This window comes from Otolemur garnettii, unplaced genomic scaffold (assembly GCF_000181295.1).
Source record: "Otolemur garnettii isolate 467f Iridium unplaced genomic scaffold, OtoGar3 scaffold00218, whole genome shotgun sequence".
Classification (NCBI taxonomy): domain Eukaryota; kingdom Metazoa; phylum Chordata; class Mammalia; order Primates; family Galagidae; genus Otolemur; species Otolemur garnettii.
The window spans coordinates 1515659-1538694 of record NW_003852613.1 but is presented as its reverse complement, the minus strand read 5'-3'; the positions used below and the strand labels follow the sequence as shown (position 1 = coordinate 1538694).

Here is a 23036-nt window from a genome sequence, read left to right as displayed (position 1 = left end):
GCCTGTGGCTCAAAGGAGTAGGGCACCAGCCCCATATGCCAGAGGTGGCGGGTTCAAACCCCAGCCAAAAAAACTGCAAAAAGAAAAAGAAATGAGAGAGCTTCTAAATAAAAAGAAAAGCATGGTATTTAGAGGTTAGAAGAATTAACATTGTTAAGATGGCACTACTCCCTAAACTGATCTATAGATTCAAGGCAATTTAATGTCTTTGCAGGAATTGACAAGTTAGTCCTAAAATTCCTATGGAAATTCAAGGAACCTAGAATAGCCAAAACAATCTGAAAAAGAACAAAATTGAAAGATTCACAATCTTTAATTTCAAAACTTGCTGCAGTGGGAGGCACCTGTGGCTCAGGGAGTAGGGTGCTGGCCCCATATACCAGAGGTGGTGGGTTCAAACCCAGCCCTGGCCAAAAACTGCAGAAAAAAATAATAAAAATAAAATAAGTCATCATTAAAAAAAAAAAAAAACAACTTGCTGCAGAGCTACAGTAAACTAAACGACGTGGGATTGGCATAAGGAAAGACACACAGACGGGAAGAGGATGGAGAGGCCAGAAATAAATACATTCGCCATCAACTGACTTTCAACATGAGTGTCGAAATAATTCAATGAGGGAACAAATAGCTTTTTCAATAAATGGTGCTGGGATGATCGGATGTCCAAATGCAAAAGAATTATGTTGGACTCCTTCCTTATGCTAAACATAAAAATTAACCTCAAATGAATCATACAGTGAAAGGAAGAGCTAAAATTTTTAGTAGAAAACATAGTATGAAGTCTCTATGACTTTGGATTAGGCAATGGTTTCTTAGATATGATACCAAAAGCACAAGAAACGAAAGAGAAAGTAGGTAAACAGAATGAAAATCATCCAAACAAAACTTTTGTGCTTCAAAGGACACAAAGTGAAAAAAAAAATTAAGCTATTGGGCAGCACCTATGGCTCAAAGGAGTAGGGTGCTGGCCCCATATGCCAGGGGTGGAGGGTTTAAACCCAGCTCCGGCCAAAAACAGCAAAAAAAAAAAAAAAAAAAAAAAGCTATAAATGGAAGAAAATTATAAGGGATCCTTACAATATATAAAACAATTTTTCAACTCAATAGTAAAAAGTCAAATACCCAATTTAAAAATGAGCAGACTGCTTGGATAATTCTCCAAACACGATCCAAAAACAGAGGCCAGGAGCCAGGCACAGTGGTTTATGCCTGTAATCCCAGCACTCTGGAAGGCTGAGGTGTGGGGGTTGCTTAAGCTCCGGAGTTTGAGACCAGTCTGAACAAGAGCAAGACCCCATCTCTAAAAAATAGCTGGGTGTTGTAGAGGGTGGCTGTAGTCCCAGCTACGAGGAAGGCTGAGGCAAGAGGACTGTTTGAGCCCAAGAGTTTGAGGTTGCTGTGTGCTATGATGCCATCGTGCTCAACTGGGGGAGGGGGGGAGTGAGACTCTGTCTCCAAGAAAAATAAAGATCTATAATCAATAAACATATGAAAAGATGCTCCTCTCTAACTGTCAGAGAAATGCAAATGAAAACCACAGTGAGATGCCACTTTACCCCCACTAGGCATGCCTAGCAAGGCCGCAGAGACTTGGAAGTCACACACAGCTGGTGGGAATGTAAATGGACAGTGCCCCCAAAGGTTAAACCTTGAAATTCTATTCCTAGGTGTGGAGGCAGACAGGCAGGGGGCACCTGGCCTCAATCCAGGGCAAAGCACTCCTATGGGCCACCCCAGGGGGCTCATCAGAGCCACCATAGCTGAAGGAGCCCAAAGGTGTCCCAGACAGGGACAAAGTTATTCAGACCACCCCTGCTGGGACAGTCAGCAGGCAGGCGGAACTCCCCATCAGCAGGTAGATTAGAGAACTTGTTTTCCCCTCCCCCTTGCTAAGTTCCTTATTGGCATTGCTGACACCTCACTATCCCATCTTCCTGATTACTACCCAGGCTTCCTGGGGGCTTTGGATTCTTTTGATCCCATCTTGGCACCTTGTCATTTTACATGTACCCTTTGTGTCAGAGGTCTGCCCTGTGGCGCGTGAGCCAACGTAGCCTCTTAGGCCACTCAGACTTTATACATGAGGTTGGTGTAAAGTCTCCTTAGCTCCCCAGCATCATCTCCCCGGCTGACCCCCGCCCCAGGTCGGGGTCCTCAGCGAACCTAGACACCTGGGTATATAACAAGAGAAATGAAAGCATGACTGCAAAAACACATGCACGTCACTTTTTAACAACATTATATGTAGTCGAAAAATGGAATCATTCGTGATGACGGAGGAGTGGATAAATAAAACGGGGCATACCTATCTGCTGGAGTATTTACAATAAAAAGTTACACTAAGTCCTGGTGCTTGCTACAATATAGATGAACTTGCAAACATTATGCTAAGTGAAGGAAGCTGTTTGTATGAAATGATCTGAATAGCAATCCATAGACTTTGAAGGTCAGTGGTTGCCAGAAGCTGGAAGAGATTGGGGATTTGGGAGGTAAAGGCTACGGATGTAGGGTTTCTCTCTGGGGCAATGAAATGCTCTAAAATTAGAGAATGGTGAGGGCCGTGCAGCCTTGAGAATATACAAAAAGCCACGGCATTGTACTTATTTATTTATGTGTATGTATGTATCGATTGATTGAGACAGGGTCTTGTTCTGTCACCCAGACTAGAGTACAGTGGCTCACTGCAGCCTCAAACTCCTGGGCTAAACTGATCCTCCTACCATTGCTTTTCAAGTAGCTAGGACTACAGGTGTGCCCACCACACCCAGCTGGTTTTTCTTTTCTTTTTTCTAAGACAGAGTCTCACTTTGTCACTCCCACTAGAGCACCGTGGCATCAGAATATCTCACTATAACCTCAAACTCCTGGGCTCTAGTAATCTTCCTGCTTTAGCCTCCCAAGAATATATATATATATATATGTGTGTGTGTGTGTATATATATATATATATTTTTTTGTTTTTTTTTTTTTTGGTAGAGACAGGGTTTCACTCTTGCTCAAGCTTGTCTTCAACTCCTGACCTCCAGGAGCAATCCTCCTAGGGTAGCCCACCAGAGTGCTAGGATTACAGGTGTGAGCCACGGAGCCTGCCTAATTTTTCTTATTGTTTGTAGAGAGGAGGTCTTGCTATGTTTCCCAGCAAGGTCTCAAACTTCTATCCTCAAGTGATCGTCTTGCCTCAGCCTCCCAAAGTGTTGGGATTATAGGTGTGAGCCATCGTGCCTGGCCTGCACTGTACGCTTCCAGTGGGTGAACTGTATGCTATATGAATTACCTCTCAATAAAGTTATTTTTTAAAAAGCATGCTAGGGAGCAGAACCAGTACCTCTGTAAGCTGACCACACAAAGGACTGTGCCAATGGTTAACACGAGGAACTGGGCCTACTGTGCTGACACACACATATGGTACGTGTCCAGTCTATGCAAATGAGGTCAACTTAAGGAGGTAGTCAAGTATGGAAGTTCTGCACATTTTCTTTTTAACATGGCACAAAAGCAGCAGAAGTAGCAGCAGCTGTGTGAAGTTAGGAACGCTGTCTGAATCATGCCTCTTCCTAAAACGTCAGGGAAACAAAATTCACAAATGAGCATCAGAGAAGCACGAAGGTCAAATCTCGAAAACAGGGGCAAGATCACATCTCTCTGGATGGTGAGAGCACACTTGGGTGAAAGGCACAGACCCCAGACCAGCTCGCTTCTCGTTAGCCCCAGAGAAATTAGAGCCAGGAGTTCAAGGAGCCAGAAATCCCGTGAATGTCTGAGGAAACACCAAGCTGAGGATGTTCTAAAATAACACCCCAAGAAATTTCTGCTGTGGGACTGTGGCAATTCTGCTAAGATGCTTGGGAAAGAATACCTGTCCAGTAACAGCATCTCCACCAATGCATTGGCTTTTGAGTCTCTGAAACCAGCTTATGCGAACTCCTGCTGATCAAACCCTCCCTTTGGCCTTCCCCTCTTCCGATGCACGTGTGGCTTGTCACAACTGTGCCTCTCAGGTTATAATCCTCTTTTATAATTTCTGAATAAAGTCATCTTATTTGAAGACATTTTCCTAAGATGTCTTTTTTTTTTTTTTTGAAACAGAGTCTCACTATGTCACTCTCTGTAGAGTGCTGTAGCATCACAGTTCACAACAACCTCAAACTCGTGGGCTTAAGCAATTCTCTTGCCTCAGCTTCCCAAGCAGCTAGGACTACAGGCGCCTGCCCCAACACCCAGCTATCTAAGATGTCTTTTTTTGTTTTTCAATTTGACATTAGAACAATATGCCAAAAAAAAAAAATCAAAACTGTCATATTCTATCTCAAAACAAGCCAAAAGACAAGGAAAAAATAACACAGGGAAACTCGGAAAGAGAGATAAGAAAGAATTAGAAATAAAAGAAAATTAAGGATGGGTGCAGTGGCTCACACCTGTAATTGTAACACTCTGGGAGGCTGTCAGGTGGATCGCTTGAGGTCAGGAGTTTGAAACCAGCCTGAGCAAGAGCAAGACCTCGTCTCTACTAAAAATAGAAAAATTAGCTTTTGTCGTAATGTGCACCTGTAGGCCCAGCTACTGGGGAGGCTGAGGCAGAAGGACTGCTTGAGCCCAGGAGTCTGAGGTGGCTGTGAGCTGTCAAGATGTTCCTGCACTCTATCTGGGGCAATAGAGAGAGACTCTGGCTCACAAAGTTTTTTTTTAAATAAATAAGTGAGAAATGAAGACAAACTGGAAGAAGCACAAGAATGAATAAACACAAGAAATAATGCTTTAAGACAGACACAGAAAGTGAAAAAAGATGAAAAACTTGAAAAATCACAAAGAAAAAAGAGTGGAAAGGACTGGGAGGTGAGCAGGACTGGAGATGGGCAGGCAGGATACCGAGTGTTCTGGTGCTGAGCTTCTGATTCATACGCGGTTTCTGCAGGACAAAGTCACTCCCATGGCCTGGGGGTCTGCACCCGGCCTCCCCAGGGATGGCAGCCCACACCACACCCTCTACCTGGAGAGGCTGTCCAGAGCCTGGATGAAGTGACCCATCCCTGAGCTGTCCTTCTCGGGGCTCTCCATCAGAGACGTAGTGGCGAAGACCACGTCGCTGGCCAGGAACTTGTGCTGGAAGCCAAAGTGGATGCTGAAAGTCTGCACACGCATGTCCTTCATCCTATCACAGGGGAGGTGGCAGGACTGTCACCTGAAAGCTATGCGTGAGCTCTCACTGCAGGCCGGGCCAGCAGGCACACCACCGTCCCTCACGAGCCCCTCTCAGGCTGCCAACACAACCACTCTGCTCAGAGAGCAAGGCAGGTGAGGCCACCCAGACAACCAGCTCTGCAGTGCAGAGGGCTGAGCACTTTCTCATCCACAGCTGCTCAGCTGTCCTGGGACAGAGCCGGCCCATCCAGCTAGAGGCTGTGTGGGGTGCTCTCCCATGCTAGCATGCCAATTAGCTGGGACAAGAATAGCCAGGTGTGGGGCCTTGAGCTTGCCTGAACCTGCCCTTGGTGGCCAGTTCCCCGTCACCAGTGAAGAGTGGGCTGGGTTGACCTCACAGGTCTGAACCACAGCCCCAAAACCTTGCAGGTTTTAAGAAGGCCTGTTTTCAAGCCAAAAGAAGAACTTAATTAAACCTTTAGGAATGGCCAGCCTCAGATAACGCTCACTTTGCACATTCCAGGTTTTCTGCGTTACTCTATGATGGTTAAAGCAGAGCCTCCCCTTTAAAGCAGAAGCCTTAACTTTAGAGCTGAATCCAGGAAAAATGTGCATCTACCCAAATTTAGTAGCAGACTCGTCAATCATTTCTCGCAAATTCTCCTTCAAGGAGATGTCCATGGACTGGAACTTCTGCTTCACCTGTTTCAGGGGGAGCCTGGAAACAAAGAGCAAGCCCGGGTCATGGGGGTGAGTTCGCTGCACACCAACAAGGCAAAAAGACCCTGAGAACCGGGACAGACAAGGACACCCCAGACATCCAGAGATGATATTCCAGGACCCGGGTCAGAACAGACAGCAGCTGCATTTTGCAACCAAGGTGGTCAGAACAAAGTGGGGCTCTTCCCTTGGGGGTGGCTGGGGCTAGGTGGTCACTCACCCCATGTCTGCCAGGAACTCCTGGAGCCGCTTCTGCCCATGCAGAGACCAGAGCTTGAACCTGGCCGCGGTGTAGCTGGTGCTGCAGAGGCTGTCATGCAGGGACCAGTGCCGGTAGAGGGCCAGGCGGAGGCTGGGTTGTGGTTAAGGGGCATGTGGTGTGGTGCCCACCTGAGCCCACCTCAGCGACCCGTGCTTTGTAGGGCATGGAGCTACCATCCTCAGTTAATTTTTAAACTCTTTCAGAGATGGGGTCTTACTACGTTGCCCAGGCTATTCTTGAACTCCTGGCCTCAAGTGACCCCCCCTTAGCCTCCCTAAGTGCTGGTGTGAGCCACTGCCCCGGCCCTTACACCCTTTAGTGCTCTTGCACTGTGCATGTGGCTATGAACACGGACCATCCCTGTACCACAGACATCTCCACAGACCAGGAGGCTGACCTGGCCTGCTCCCTGGAGTCACATGTGGCTGTGAACACGGACCATCCCTGTACCACAGACCAGGAGGCTGACCCGGCCTGCTCCCTGGGGTCACACTGGCACTCTGCCACGGCTCCTCCAGACACTGGGAACGCCTGTCCTCACCACTGTCCTCCTGATCCCCAGACTCTGGGACCACCATCCTCCCTTCCTGCCCTCCAGGGGTTCCCTTTCCACCTGGCCTCCTGGAGTCTGGACCTCAGCTCCGACGTCCCACCTCTTCCTCAGTCACTCCTCCCCATGGTCCCTGAGTCCCCACCCTGATCCCAAGCTGGGCACATGTGTTGAAAGGGCTCCCATGCACCAGGGCCCTCCTCTCCAGGAGCCCAGTCGGCGCCGCAGCCCGTGCGGCCCCTCCCTAGGTTCTCACACTCCTCATGTGCCACCACCCATGCACTCCACACCAACAAGGCAGAAAGAGCCTTGAGAACCGGGACTGATAAGGGCGCCCCAGATGTGCAGAGATGACGTTCTAGGGCCCGGGTGAGTTATTTACAGCAGGACAGACAGCTGCTGCATTTTGCAACCAAGGTGGTTGGAACAAAGTGGGGGAATCCAGGAAAAACGTCCTCCCCAACTGTCCCAGCACAGGGCCAGGGCAGCCGCATCCACCCATCACTCTACTTGTTCACAGCTGCTGCTGTGGTCTGGCCTGAACTATCACTAGGTGTCCTTGGGATGGCTGTGACCACTTCCCTGTCTCTGCCACCAGTACCGGGCAGCCCAGGGACCTTCAAAACCCTACTCTGGCTGTAGAGACCTCCTACTGCCCTCGATTTACAAAGCTGCCCATGGCAGCCTCCTTGGTGTTCAACCCCACCCACCTCCTCTGTCTTGACAGCCCTTCTTCGTACCTGGCACAGCTCCTGCCACCTCGTGTGGCCTCCCCCAGATCTTCACGTTCTCTCTGGACACTGTCAGTGCCCACCTTCTGCTCAGAGATGTGGCACTCTGTGATTACATGTTGGCTCACCTCTTTCCTGTCTCACTGCACTGCCACTCTGCCTAGGAAGGCCCCATGTGGAGTCACCGTGTATGCCCAGCTCTTCCCAGGGATGTCTTAGAGTGATGCTTCCAAACAGCCACAGATGAGTTGGGCAAGTACACCACGGCTTTTCTTTCTGAAACATCCACTGGTGTCTTGGCATCCACAGGGGACATGGGTCAGGTCCCCACTAAACTGCTGAGCAGAATGCTAGAGGCAGGGCGTGCTGTCCCCACCCTGGGGCTGAGCCGCAAGGATACTCGTACTCAAAGGAGATGCGGGTGCAGTCCACGGAGAGGGTGTGCTCCTCGTCCTCGTTCCGGTGGTTGTGCCGGGACACATGACGCTGTAGGATGCCCACGTCGGTCACATACTTCATTCTGGAAAGAGAACATTGGAGGCCCAGGCTCCCTCCCGCCCTCAGGGCCTGCCCTCCCTGCAGGCTGTCCTGCATGAGGCCCAAGAAAGCTGGCCGCCCTCTGTACAGAGAATAAGCAGCAGGAAATGTGACCCAGCGGAGCTGGGAGGGCTGGCCTGTCCTCCCACCTCCTATCCTGCCACTTCCCGGGGGTGGGCACCGGCACAGTTGGGAGAGCTGGCCTCTGTCCTCTCACCTCCTATCCTGCCACTTCCTGGGAGTAGGCACTGGGAGAGCTGGGAAGGCTGGCCTCTGTCCTCCCACCTCCTATCCTCTGCCACTTCCCGGGGGTGGGCACTGTGGAGGACACGGCCCAGGACAGCAGCCCCCCACAGGTAAGTGATAGACCCTGTGAGTGACAGGAGCCCACTGTAGAATCTGCAGACTCTGTCAGGAAGTACCACCAAGCACAGAGGCGGGGCAGGCCCCACTCTGTATCCCAAGCACCTGCAGTCAGGTGGAGCCAATGGGGCCTCACCTGAGGGATGTGATAGGCCAGGGATGTGCCTGGCACTACACCTACCGGTGTTGCTCTGGGCCCTAAATTAACAATGTGCAAACCCTACACTAATCTTCTTTTGTTTTGTTTTGGAAACAGAGTCTCACTTAGTCACACTAGGTAGAGTGCTGTGGTGTCACAGCTCATAGCAACCTCAAATTCTTGGGCTTAAGCGATTCTCTTGCCTCAGCTTCCCTGGTAGCTGGGACTACAGGTGCCTGTCACAATGCCCAGCTATTTTTTAGAGATGGGGTCTCCCTCTTGCTCAGACTGGTCTTGAACTCCTAAGCTCAGGTATTCATCCGCCTTGGCCTCCCAGAGTGCTGGGATTACAAGTGTGAGCCACAGCACCCAGCCCTCCCACACTATTCTTAATAGAGGAGGGGATGGAGGCCCAGTATGGACTGTGCCAAGGTGACATGTCCAGGTAGTGGCCCTTGGTCTGAGACTTGGCCCCTCCGTCTCCACCAGCCACACTGTAGGACTCAACAGATGCGGGCTGGAGGAAGGAAACAGATGGCAAAGGGCTTCTTCAAAGGAGGCAGCACCCAAGCAGAGACTGTACCTGGGCTGTGCCAGGTAACAGCCTGGCACGTGAGTGTGGCACCCTAGGAGGGGGTAAGCATCAGGTGGCTGAGGTCCCAGCTGATTCCCTTAGTGGTTCTGCTTGTGGGCCACCAGAGAAGCCCTCCTCAGCATCTGCATTCTGGGGCAGCCAGACTTCCTTGAAGTCTCTCCAGCCACCCCTTGCTCTGGGACGAAACCCACATGCCCTTGCTGGCCCCCAGGAGCCCTCTGCCGTCCTCCCCTAGTTGCTCCCCTGTGCCCCCACCCCACTGCTCAGGCTTGCCTCTGGGCCTGGCCCCCTCCCTGCAGGGCACTGAGAAAGAGGGCTGACAGCCACCCTCCCTCCTGCTACAGCTGCCTCCACCTAGTGGATAAAGAGGCCACGGTCACTCAGCCATAGGTCCCAGTGCTTAGCCTGTCCTCAGTGACAAAGCCTCCAGGCCAAGGAGGAGGCGAGGCCCCTCCTTGTCAATAGGACCCTGTGGCACCCTTGTAGCAAACTCAGGGGCTGTGCCTGGGGAAAGAGGGGAACAAGTTCTTACTGGGTGATCTTGTCTTGTACCCACTGGTCCGTCAGTCCAACGATGGCCCACCTGGAGGGAGAGGAGAAAGTGATGGAGCTGGCCTGGAGAAGCAAGGTGACAGAACGGCTGCCCAAGCTTGGCACTCCTGGGCCTCCAATGTTCTCCAGCCAGTAGAGCCTGACCGTGGCCCACACTCAGACAGAACTTGCCCCATCAAGGTGCAGCGTGTAGAGGGTCAGCTGGGGCTTATGGCATAGTGTCCACCATTGTGGAGTCTTTGAGCGCACACAGGAGGGAAATCGCTCAGGACTCAGGCAGCAGATAGGCCAGGGCCACCCCTCCTGGCTACTCACAGGCCAGCTCTGCCGTCATCCTGCTGGGCACAGCCATAGGCCCAACTTGAGCTGCAGGTGGTCCTGGTGCTGCCTCACCTTGCTGAGGCCTCAGTCCACCCGCCCCGCACGGGGGACCCTGGTCACGCCACCATCTACTCGTCCTGCAGCGTGATATGGCAGGACACAGAGTAACTGCCTTGGGGCCTCTGCAGAACCTTCAAAGGCCCTATCTCCAGGTTCATCCTTCACTAAAGACCCCCAGGACAGTGCCAGCCCACAGCAAGGGTGCCCTGGGCCTGGCTATGCTCAGTCTTGCCAGGTCTCCAGGAGCTGACTTTCAAGACTTCCCCTGGGCTCACAGCTGAGAGCAGCAGGGGACATTCCACACACACTGAGGCAGGGAGGCCCTGGGAAGTCCTCACGGGGCAATGGGAGCATACCCAGCACAGTGTGCCACAGAAGCACTCTTTAGAGACTGCCAGTGGACCCATCCCTCCCCGCCTCGGAGCCCCGGCTCCAGTCTCCTGCATCTGCTTTCTGAATCATGTGATTCTGCATCTGCTCTGGGGCATTTCCAGGGTTTTCTGTCATCACCACCACAGCAACAAGCTTGTGGTGGGTGGGCTGCCGAGGCCTGGCTGAATACACAGCAGGTGCCCCTACAGGTGCCAGCTCCTTGTGCTGCATGTAGACACACAGCAGGGGCTGCTGGCTGGTGTGAGCAGCAGAACACGATACACAGCAGCCAGCAGCCAAATGACACTGTACAGGCATCTCTGCCAGGAAGACAGAGCTCTCTGCTTTCCGCTGCTTCCTTTATCAGACCACAAGGCTATAAGCTTAAAGTGACCTCACCCCATCCCCTGTGCACATGGCCCTCCAGCTGCCACCTGCTTCTCTTTCTGCCTGACTCTCCATTCCTGCCTCCCATGACCAAGGGACAGAGAACCACCCTGGGATTCACAGAATCCTCCCTGCCCAGTTATCTGTAAGTAAAAATCTTGAAACTTGTTTCCTAGTGTGGTATGTTGAATCTGTGCCTTCTGTCCATAGAACCAGAGGCTGCCCCAGGCTGGATTTTCCCCAGAACACCAAGAAGAACCCAAGGTTGAGCTCTCAGCATAACAGGACCCAGGCCAGACGAGAGCCCAAGGGTGTGTGCCAGTGTGAACAAGGTCCTGTGTGAGGGAGCCTGGTCAGATAGCCAGGCATCAGGTGTGAGAAGTGTCCCGTGAAAGTGACACCAGTTCACAGTCACAGTGAACACCACACCCATCTCCCTTCATTTCCCATGAGGGCCAGAGGCCGGTGGCTGTTCTGGGATAGGGGCTCCTATAACAGTGTCTACTTACAGGCCGTGTCAGTGCTGTGGGAATCCTACCTGACTCTACTCATGACCCTTGACGTGAGAACCCGAGTCCCCATCCTGGATTGGGGAGTGTTACTTCCACACCATGGAGGAGAATTGGAGGCTGAGAGTTGGTGGGCATGCAGCCAGGTGCCAGCTTACAGTGCAGGGAGGACAGCTCAGGGCTGCTAGGGCCAATGGGCTGGCCGCCTCACGTAGAGGTAACAGAGCACCCAGGCTTAATGGTCACCTTGCACTGGCACCCCAGCTGCCTGATTCTGCATAGATCAGAAAGAGAGTTGGAAGGGGCCTAATCAGGTTGTCACGCCACAGAGATCAGGACCCCTAGCAGAGTGTGGAGGTAGTACAGCAGGGCCGGACCTATACTCTCTTCCCTCAGAAAGGCTCTGCAGATTCTATTTCTAGATCAACCCAAGTTGACAGGGCCCAGCCAAGGCCTCCTTGCCTATGGGCCGAGCACTCAGAAGCAGGAGGGTTCTTCTGGTACGGGGTGTCGCCACGTGCCCAGAGGGAGAAGAGGCCTAGCAAGGGGTGCTCCATTCAAACCTCACACTCCTTCTGCCACCTGAATTTGCCACGCCCAAGGCTGCACAGCGGGGATGAGGAGGGTGGAGTTCCCACCCCTGACACTGACGCCGCACACTCTGTTTTTTGAGAAGCGCCCAGACCCTCACAGTTAGGAAGACCAGGCTCATGCATGTTCCCAGAAAGGGGCTGTGTTCCACATTCCTGGTGGAGACAAGGCAGGTGCCCCTCCTGCAAGAGGACAGAGCTGCTCATGAGGCTCTGACCTTCTGAAGCGGACAGTGCAGGCTCCTTACCATAGCATGTCACTCAGGTCCTTGGACATCACCCATGCCAGGTCAAACATCACCATGGCTGACTGCAAGGAAGCAGAGAGAACTGAGAACAAGGGCTGCCATCCGGGGAGGGGCTCACGCCAGGGCCAGGCCTGTCCTGAGCCCACAGGGCCCTGCCCACGCCTCTGCAGATGGAGGTTCTGGCAGTCAAGTGGATGTGGGTGGATTCCAGTCTGAAGCAGGGAACCAGTGAATGCTAAACCAAAGGTGGGGGGGAAGACGGAGGGTACCTGAGCAGACTGCTCGTGCCCCTGTTAAGTCATTAGTCTGCACACTTTATCCTGGAGCAAGAAAAGAATGGGAAGACTGGGCCACACTGGGTGGGGGTGCCCACGTGCAGTACACCTCTCCCTGGGAAGCTGACAGGGCAGGAGACCCCATCACCTGCCCAACCCTGCACTTGGACACTCCCCCTGGTTGGGTGGCAGCCTCAGATACCTTCCCAGGAAGGCTAGGTGAGCACGGGCTCTGGAAACTAAAGTGGGAGGGACCTTGGGACCCCACAGTGAGGAAGGTCTTTCCAAGAGGGCTGTCCATGGATGGGAGGAAGCATTCAGCCTCCTGTGGGCAGAGGATCTGGGTTAGGAAGACTGCAAGGGCGATCAGCACAGATCCAGAAGACTCTGAAGTCCCCTTAGCCATGAGATGCTTGGCTTCCTCCAGGCGCGGATTTCTAAGGGAACCATCCACATTTCTGGAGGGAGAGGTGCATCTTCCTTGGGCAAGTGTCAACACCCTCCCCACCCACTGCTTAGATCAGAGCTAAGCAGAGACGACAAAAGGATGATCCTTCGGAGGATAATGGAAACTTGATGATAAAAGGGATGCTGGAAATACGGTGCTTAGAGTTCAAGGTCACAGGGTCCAATTCTAAGACTCAATACAGGATGTTTTATTGGAAACTTAGTTTTCCAGGGCTCCATAAGGCCCTGAGCTCTGTTCAACACTAACAGCATCAACAGGGTAGGTTTTCTACACTAAACTCCATTCTGTAAAACACAAACACTAATGTGCTGTTACAAGCCCAGAGATTAGAAGATTTACTCTGTACTGCTGATGATGAACAAAAATAGTAGCTGTTGTTCTGTGAGCACCTGTTGGCTGCAAAGGATGTCTTAACAGTTGACTCTGGACTGAGGATCATTCTCTTCACTTTACAGTGAAAAGTACACTATATTCCTTATAGAAGAGGAGTCTAAGTCTTGGAGAGGCTGCAGCACCAGCCCAGGGTTGCACTGGGGGAGCTGTGGAGCTGAGTCAAACCGCACTTTGGTGACTCTGGAGGCCTATGCCCCTTCCTCGGGTGTTAGCGCACAGACCCCTAGAGTCAGAACTTCAGGCGAGTTACCCCATTCTCACTTACCGATGTCCCGTGATACTCATACTGCTCGTAGTCGAAGAGGATGTCCCTTCTGTAACGACACAGAATGCAGGTCTTCAACAGGGAGGGCAGTACAGGAAGCCAAAGGCTGGGAAAGATGCTGACACTGGGCAGCGTTCAAAGAAATGCAAATTAAGTCTCCATGACACTTGCTTCTACTGACTGACTCTGCAGCAGGGGCGCAGGTGCCATGCTGGGACATCAACAGAAGCTGCTTGTGGGGATAACGTGGAGTGTAAAAGGTGCAGTTTCGGAATCCCACTTCTGAGAAATTATTCCAAAACCACAGTTCAGAGAAACAAGACAAACCTTGCTGTGTGTGCACAGTCAATTCACTGTAATGACAAAAATATTAGAAATAATCTACGTTTCACAAAGAGGGAAAATTGCCAGTTAAGTCCTATGAGATTAGGAGACTCATGAGATGATGGGTTATTTTCACTTTTCTTTCCTTACCCTTCCTGAAATGGTTTTACAATGTCCTCCTAGGAGGGGGTGGCCTTCCTTGCCAAGGCTGCCAGAGGGAGCGCGTCCTCAGTGAGAACAAAGGGAAGTATCAGTTGGATGGCCCAGATCCGGCAAGGAATTCCCCTGGGAACCACCACAAGGGCACTGCCGCATGTTCACTCCCAGCTAGAATGACCTTTCCAACATTTTCATTTTAAAGCACTTCAATATTTTTACATTTGCAATAGGAAGACGAATTATGAATAACTTAGCTTCCTTTCCTATGGAGAGTTTTACATAATTCGCACCTGTTTTGTTTATAAAGAATTTGTAAGTAAAAATATCTGCATCAGAAAAAGCAAGCAAAAAAAAAAAAAAAACAAAACAGCCCTGGCCCTTAACAGACAGCACCTATGTGGGAGACCACAAAGGCTTATTCTGTGACTCGTGGGACTAGAGAACAACCCAGATGCAGTGGTCACATGGTCAGTCCTGGAGCCACTGGCCCAGAGGTTCTAAACTAAATGAATTATAGTATGCAAAAAAAATAGGCGTCAGTGGCACCACAGACACCAGGGCAAGTGGGCTCCTGGCGCCAGCCGCTGGCTGATACACACACTCACCTCCGGGCCTCCCACTCTTTCCTCTGCTGCCGCCTCCTTGATCGCTCCACTATTTCCTGGTGGGGGACAAAGAGAACAGAAGGTGAGGCAAACGTGTAGGGATTTATCCCCACAGCCCGGGAAGGTTCCAATCTGGCAGAAGCCAGTGGGGTTCCCCTGAGGGAGAACACGGTCATCCCCATGTTCCGAGCACACCTGCTCCTAGGGAAGGGAGCTGCGGAGGCAGTGGCACCAGGACCCTGGCTGGCCCCAGCACTGGCAGAGAGAATGGACCGTTGTTTCCTAAGTGCTTGCTCCAGGCTACCGTGTCTGTCTACCTCAGTACCCACTACCCACAGCCCTGCAGGATCCAGATACACCCACGCCCACCTCGGACCAGCTTCCCCACTGTGATTAATGAGAGCTAATATTTCTTACTTTCTACCATGTGCTAACAACTATTCCAACTTTACAGACAGCATCTCGTTTAATCCTCATTACAGAGAAGTGGTCTAGTGTGCTGGTTTTAAAAATCCATGGTCCTGAGACTTCTGCTTCTGGGAAGTAAAGCAGATGCATTTTTTCCTACACGTCCGCTAAATAAACCACCACCCCGGGACGTTATAGGAAAAGCAAACTCAGCAAGACTCTGAAAGGAAGAGGTGAAAACAGACCCATCAGGGAACGCAGGACCTGGGAACACACGGCTTGTGCTCCCTGGGTAGGTTTTTTTTTTTTGCCCTTATAAGTATCCCAGACTTGGGGCTGAAGAAACCAACAAGTTAGAAACACTGACAGGTATGTACCAAATGATCCCCAAGCAAAGCTGTGCTGTTTAGCCAAAGAGCCTAGGCAGAAAACTTTTAGGCAACACCAGCCAACATCCATGCCACCCACCTCAGCAAAGGTGGAGTGGGAGCCTAGACGCCCCCCTTAGCAAAGCTGTAACAGGTTAACAGGTGCCCCAAGCCTCTGCCCAGTGGTGTCAGAGGAGCTGGGACTCATGCACCTACTGCTGGGTGATGAGTATACACCCCAGCCCCATCCCACCAGAGGGAGAGCCTGTCCCTCAGTGATGGAACAACCCTCCCCTCCCTGTTGAGGGGGTCAGAGGGGCAGGGCAGGGAGTCTGGACCCTCTCTCTCCACCCAGCACCACCACCCACTGCTTGGCACAGCAGCGTTAGAGCAAGCCAGCTGTAACAGAGGATTTCAATAAAGCCCAGTCTCTTAACAGGATCTGAAAACATCCAGGTTTCATTTGAAAAGCATTTAACATACAAAGAACGAGGATGCTCTCAAATGGAGAAAGACAGACCACAGATGCCAATGCCAAGATGACAGATTGTTAGAGTGATCTAACCAAGATGTTGAAGCCACCATCATAAAAAATGGTTGGACAAGTATTTACAAACATGTTTGAAACAAATTAAAAATGAGAAATCTGGCTTGGCACCCAGTAGCTCAGTGAGTAGGGCACCGGCCACATACACCGAGGCTGGTGGATTCAAGTCCAACCGGCCTGCTGAACAACAAAACAATGACAACTACAACAACAGTAACAACAAAAATAGCCAGGCGTTGTGGCAGGTGCCTGTAGTGCCAGCTACTTGGGAGGCTGAGGCAAGAGAATTGCTTAAGCCCAAGAGTTTGAGGTTGCTGCAACCTATGTCGCCACGGCACTTTACCCAGGGTGACATAGTGAGACTCTGTCTCAAAAGAAAAAACAAAAAGAAAAGAAATCTCAGCAAAGAAATAGGAAACATAAAGAAAATCCAAATGGGGCTCGGCGCCTGTGGCTCAAGCGGCTAAGGTGCCAGCCACATACACCCAAGGTGGCGGGTTCGAATCCCCAGCCCGGGCCCGCCAAACAACAATGATGGCTGCAACCAAAAAATGGCCAGGCGTTGTGGCGGGCGCCTGTGGTCCCAGCTACTTGGGAGGCTGAGGCAGGAGACTCGCTTGAGCCCAGGAGTTGGAGGTTGCTGTGAGCGTGATGCCATGGCACTCTACCCAGGAGGATAGCTTGAGGCTCCGTCTCAAAAAAAAAAAATGAAAATCCAAATGGAAAGTTTAGAAATGAAATTGAAAATCACACCTGGAACATTAACTTGGTGAATGGGCCCAAGAGCAGAGCAGATAGAACAAAGGAAAGAATCAGTGACTAGGCAGATAGAAAGATAGAAACTGCCCAGTCTGAACAAGAGAGAAAACAGACTCAAAAAAAAAAAAAATCCAGATCCTACCAGATTTTAGGCCATAGTGGTCAAGACATCATGGTATTGGCACAAAAGTAGAGACATAGACATCTGGAATCGAATAGAAAACCAAATGAAACTAACATCTTACAACCACCTAATCTTCAATAAACCAAACAAGAACATACCTTGGGAGAAAGACTCCCTATTCAATAAATGGTGCTGGGAGAACTGGATATCCACATGTAAAAGACTGAATCTGGACCCACACCTTTCTCCACTCACAAAAATTGATTCAAGATGGATAAAGGACTTAAATTTAAGTCATGGAACAATAAAAATCCTCAAAGAAAGCATAGGAAAAACATTGGAAGATATCAGCCTGGGGAAAGATTTCATGAAGAAGACTGCCGTGGCAATTGCAATGACAATAAAAATAAACAAGTGGGACTTAATTAAACTGAAAAGCTTCTGTACAGCTAAGGAGACAACAACCAATGCAAACAGACAACCCCCACAATGGGAAAGAATATTTGAATATTTTGAATCAGACAAAAGCTTGATAACTAGGATCTATAGAGAATTCAAATTAATCCACATGAGAAAAGCCAACAATCCCATATATCAATGGGCAAGAGAGATGAATAGAACCTTCTTTAAAGAAGACAGACAAATGGCTAACAAACATATGAAAAAGTGCTCATCATCCCTGATTATTAGAGAAATGCAAATCAAAACCACCCTGAGATACCATCTAACCCCAGTGAGAATGGCCCATATCACAAAATCTCAAAATTGCAGATGCTGGTGTGGATGTGGAGAGAAAGGAACACTTATACACTGCTGGTGGGACTGCAAACTAATACAACCTTTTTGGAAGGAAGTATAGAGAACGCTCAAAGAACTCAAGCTAGACCTCCCATTTGATCCTGCCATCCCATTACTGGGCATCTACCCAGAAGGAAAATAATCCTTTTATCATAAGGACACTTGCACTAGACTGTTTATCGCAGTTCAATTTACAATCACCAAAATGTGGAAACAGCCTAAATGTCCACCAACCCAGGAATGGATTAACAAGCTGTGGTATATGTACGCAATGGAATACTATTCAGCTGTCAAAAGATGGAGACTTTACATCCTTTGTATTTACCTGGATGGAAGTGGAACACATTATTCTTAGTAAAGCATCACAAGAGTGGAGAAGCATGAATCCTATGTACTCAATTTTGATATGAGGACAACTAATTACATGGTGGGGGTGGGGGAAGGGGAGAGCAGAGAGAGAAAGAAGGAGGGAGGGGTGGGGGAAAGGAAGAGCAGAGAGAGGGAAGGAGGGAGGCGGTGGGGTCTTGATGTGTGACACATCTTTTAGGGGCAAGACACGATTGTAAGAGGGACTTAACCTACAAATACAATCAGTGTAACCTGGTTTCTTGTATTCTCAATGAATCCCCAACAACAACAACAACAACAAAAAATCCAGATCCTAAGGACCAGTGGACTACAACAAAATATCCAACAGTCACATTGGTGCCCTGGAAGAAGAGAAAGAGGGTGGACTCTGAAAATGTACTAGAAGAAATAAAGGCTAAAAAATGTGGCCAAAATGGCCACCATGTGGCAGCTCATGCCTATAATTCTAGCAGTTTGGGAGGCTGAGGCAGGAGGATTGCTTGAGCCAGGAAATGGAGGCTGCAGTGAGCTATGGTGATGCCACTGCACTACAGCCCAGACAAAAGAGTGAGACTCTGTCTCAAAAACAAAAAAATCATATAAATCTATAGACTTAAGCTGAGTGAATCCCCAAAAGGGTAAAGCCAAAGAAGTCCACATCAGGGCACCTCATAATTAAACTTCTAAACACTAAAACAAAACAAATCTTAACGACAGCCAAAGAAAAACTGTATCTTACCTAAATGGAAAACAAACAAACAAACTCAACTTAAAAGACAGAGGACTTCTTATCAGAAACATGGAGGCCAGAGGGAGTGGCAGAATACTTTTCAAGTGCTAAAAGAAAGATATTTTTCCTTCATTCCTGAAAGATAATCAAGAAATTCTCAGAAGGAAAAATAGAGATAATTCATTGCTAGATCTCATTTGAATGAATGGCTAAAAGAGGCTCTTAAGTAGAAAGGAAATGGAAAAAAAGAAACTTTGGAAATAGGGAAGAAAAAATACAATAAGCAAAAATTTGGTAATAGGCTTTCCTTTTCTTTTTTCACATTAACTGAACTTTATTTGCTTAAAACCTAAACATTGTTAGTTTGAGAAGAAATCTACTGTGATATGCAGATTGATCCTGCCAATTAAATTATTTTGGTGGGTCCTTGGTAAAATTTTATCAAACAGAATTAAAAACCAGGATACATATGTATTTTTAAAACATGAACCGGGGCAGCACCTGTGGCTCAAAGGAGTAGGGCGCCAGCCCTATATGCCGGAGGTGGCAGGTTCAAACCCAGCTCCAGCCAAAAACTGCAAAAAAAACCCCAAGCATGAACCATCAGAGAAAGAAATGTGAAATCAAGAGTGATTCTGGTTTTGGCAGCCCTCTGCTCTCTCTTATTTTTAAAGCTCCTTAAAAACTGTTACAGGATTTACAGGATAGAAGAATCACTAGCTCCAAGTTCCTTAGTTGTTTTTTTTTTTTTTTTTTTTTAAGGCAAGCATGAAACAAAGTTTATTGAGGAAGAGAAAGATAGGCTTACAGAGTTAGAAAGCTTACAACTTAGGGGCATTGCCTGTGGCTTGAAGGAGTAGGGCGCTGGCCCCAGATGATAGAGGTGGCAGGTTCAAACCCAGACCCAGCCAAAAACTGCAAAAAAAGAAAAAAAAAAAAAAGAGGAGGAAAGCTTACAAATTAGGATACATTCGCCAGAGACGGCAAACCGCCTTCATTGCCAGGGCAAGTAGGCAAAGAGGTCCAGCTCTGAGTCTCTTTGCGATAAGGAAATGATGAGATTAAAAAAAAAGAAAACCTACACCCTAAAATAAAGTCAGGTAACCCTATCCCTCACACTTCCCTCAAGGTAAAAAGAATATGAATACTTTTAGTAACAATTCAGAATTTATCTCCTACCTGCCTCATCAACAGAAGTTTAAAGTCAAGAATTTTTTCAGACATTCATACTTGTGTATGTAGACATATAAACTCATTATTAGATGACAACTCATTTTTTAAAAGTCCAGGTAGAGAAATAAGCAATCAAAAGCTTTTTACATTTGAAGGACCCCATCTGTATCCTGCGAGGCCCCAGGGACTTGGGTACACAGATCCTGCTCCAAGATTGGGTATCTGCGTTCCTGCATCCCTCATTTTTCCAAGGCCCATCCTTATCCCCTTTTTTCCAGCCTGCTGCAACCATATTTGTTCCCTGTGGGGAGCTGGTCCCTGACCTTACAGGCTTCACCCTCTTGATGCCACCAGTCTCCATGGGAAATGTTGGCCAGCTTGCAATAGATCTGATTATCTCTACAGTGAATACATCTAAGGTTGGTTACTGCTATACCAACTGTGTTGTGCCAACGGTTGGTTAACTATTCATATGCGACTGCAGAAGGAAATTCCACAGAACTTAGTATAAATAGTGAAGTATATTCATTGCCTTCAAGAAAGCTAGTGGCTCTTCAATTAAGATCCATTTTTATTAAGTACAAATCAAAGTCATTCTGTGAAAAACTACTTTCCTGGGTGAGAAGTAGTAGCTTTGCAAGAGTTACAGTTTTTTGAAACAGTCATTCATATCACCGTGATGAACTACACAGCTTCGTAGTACTCCCTTCTGGTACTTACTTGCAACTCATGTACAAAAATGCTTTCAGAACAAACTAACGAGTCTTAACTGGGAAGAAACAGAGAAAAGCCATTGCATTCCTGAAATAGATGATTCTGAGTTTTGTATCCGTATTCTGGGGCAGAGGTATCACAAAAGCTCTATGACAAAAGCTCTTCTAGAGATATCCAAATGGCAGTTCTCCTGAAATTCGTTTCAGAAGGGACTGTCCCAGATGCATGAGGTCTTGTTGAGCATCTGAATGAATGGCTTCAGAGAGTCAAACCACATTTACAGAGTGATGACCCCACAGCATCTGCCTTGCAATGGAAAAGACCTAGCTCTCGGAGATTACTGTTTGGCACTTTTTGGATGTATTTTCAGTTTTATACTTTGCATCCCAAGACATTCATTACCACCAAAGTTAGACATTCTGTACAGAAATGTGTATAATGTATTAGGAGATAAATGCTATTTTTCACAGAAAATCTCAATGAAAGGATTAACACAGTCTTTTTGCCATGCTTTCATCATATATAGCAAATATAAATTTTATATGATAAAATGAAAAAAAAATCTTCTCTACATTTTTGGATTACTATTCAGCTCACTATCATTTAGCAAAAAACAGTTTCCACAGTGCTCATCTAAAATCTTACGGCTTTACAACCATTAAAATTAAAGGATAAAATAGAAAATAAAATTCAGGTGGTACTTGTGGTTCAAAGGAGTAGGGCACCAGCGCCATATACTGGGGGTGGCGGTTCAAACCCAGCCCCAGTCAAAAACTGCAAAAATAAAAGAAAATTAAAAGATGAAGCAGTAACTTGCATGATTCATTTGATAGGCTTTCACTGGGAAAGAGGTGGTGGTGGCAAAGAGACCAATAGACAAAAAGGTAACTTACACATATCATAGTTTTCTTTAAAAAAAATAAAAATCAGGGTGGTGCCTGTGGCTCAAAGGAGTAGGGCACCAGCCCCATATGCCAGAGGTGGCAGGTTCAAACCCAGCCCTGGCCAAAAACTGCCAAAAAAAAAATAAACAAATAAATAAAAATCAGAGAGAGTAAGAGAGAGAAAGCAAGAAAAAAAAATGTTACTTTTAAGAAATGTGAAAAGAGTACAGAAAGCCCCTGAGTTAAGCCATACCCCAAACTATGTTCTTTTTCTTTTTTCCTTTTTTAAAAAAAAATCTTTTGCCAAACCATCATCACTTTTGATCCTTCCCAGACTGGGCTTCGTCTTCAGAACCTGCATCCCCAGACTTCTTGGGTAGGGGGCTTGCAGACACTTTCTTTTTTCTTTTTGGTAGAGACAGAGTCTTGTTTTATTGCCCTTGGTAGAGTGCCGAGGCATCACAGCTCACAGCAATCTCCAACTCCTGGGCTTAGGTGATTCTCTTGCCTTAGTCTCCAGAGTAGCTGGGAGTACAGGCACCCGTCACAACACCTGGCTATTTTTTTGTTGCAGTTTGGCTGGGGCCAGGTTTGAACTTGCCACCCTCGGATATGGGGCTGGAGCCCTACCCACTGAGCCACAGGCGTAGCCCCAGACAGATACTTTTTTTCCTGGAGGATGTTCTGGCTCCTTCTTTGGGAGGAGTCTTTCCCTTGGTGCTTGTGAAGCTGTGGGGCAGCCCACTGTCCCTTTCAGCCTGGGCTTGGCCATTTTCTTTTCTTTTTTGCTGTTTTTGGCCGGGGCTGGGTTTGAACCTGCCATCTCTGGGATATGGGGCCGGCGCCCTACTCCTTTGAGCCACAGGCGCCGGTGTTGGCCATTTTCTTTTCTTTTCTCTCAGGTTTTGACTCGTTACCCAGCTTTTATTTTTCTTTATTGAACTGCCACAGTCAATATCATCATCACCTTCCATTCGGGAATCTTCACGGCTGCCAGCATCTTTTTGCTGACATGGTGCCTCCTCCTCGTCTTCTTGTTCTTCCTCACTGCCCACCTCTCCATGAGCACCTCTCTGTTCAGAAGCTGCTGCTGCTGCTGCTGCTGCTGGTACACATTTTGCATCTTCTCTTTCATCTTTACTGTCCTCTGCTGAGCGAGAAACCTCCTACTTGATCCTCGGACATCTTTTTCTTCTGACTTCTCACTATCCTGTGAATTATTTCCAGATTGCCTCTTATTTTTAGCTTTTCAGAGAGATGATCAGATTTTATTAGCAGCAGGGTCTGAAGCTCTTCCATAATCTTCATCTGCATCATCAGATTCTAGAGACTGTGACTAGGCTGGACGTGGTGGCTCATGCTCGGCTGTCCTCACACTCTGGGAGGCCCAGGTGGGTGGATTGCTTGAGCTCAGAAGTTCGAGACTAGTCTGAGCAAGAGTGAGACCCCATCTCTACTAAAAATAGAAAAAAACTAGTGGGGTGTAGTGGAGCACACCCGTAGTCCCAGCTACTTAGGAGGCTGAGGCAAGAGGACTGCTCAAGCCTAAGAGTTGGAGGGTGCTGTGAGCTGCAATGCCACTGCACTGTACCCAGGGCGATCCTGTCTCAACAACAAC

The 23036-nt window shown here is 48.5% G+C and overlaps 1 protein-coding gene and 1 pseudogene across 1 annotated transcript in view; one reads left to right on the top strand and one right to left on the bottom strand.

Annotated features, from left to right (window-relative positions):
• The window catches only part of CDC45 (cell division cycle 45), a 41374-nt gene that overhangs the window by 10383 nt on the left and 7955 nt on the right, over nucleotides 1-23036 (bottom strand). The window contains exons 6-13 of the mRNA XM_003801700.3: nucleotides 14566-14621; nucleotides 13478-13526; nucleotides 12076-12137; nucleotides 9569-9619; nucleotides 7803-7922; nucleotides 6080-6211; nucleotides 5759-5857; nucleotides 4988-5149 (exon numbers count right to left, since the gene is read on the bottom strand). Of these exons, the coding sequence (XP_003801748.1) occupies nucleotides 4988-5149; nucleotides 5759-5857; nucleotides 6080-6211; nucleotides 7803-7922; nucleotides 9569-9619; nucleotides 12076-12137; nucleotides 13478-13526; nucleotides 14566-14621 (731 nt within the window). The remainder of the gene's footprint in view (nucleotides 1-4987; nucleotides 5150-5758; nucleotides 5858-6079; nucleotides 6212-7802; nucleotides 7923-9568; nucleotides 9620-12075; nucleotides 12138-13477; nucleotides 13527-14565; nucleotides 14622-23036) is intronic.
• LOC105888184 lies at nucleotides 19910-22327 on the top strand (annotated as a pseudogene).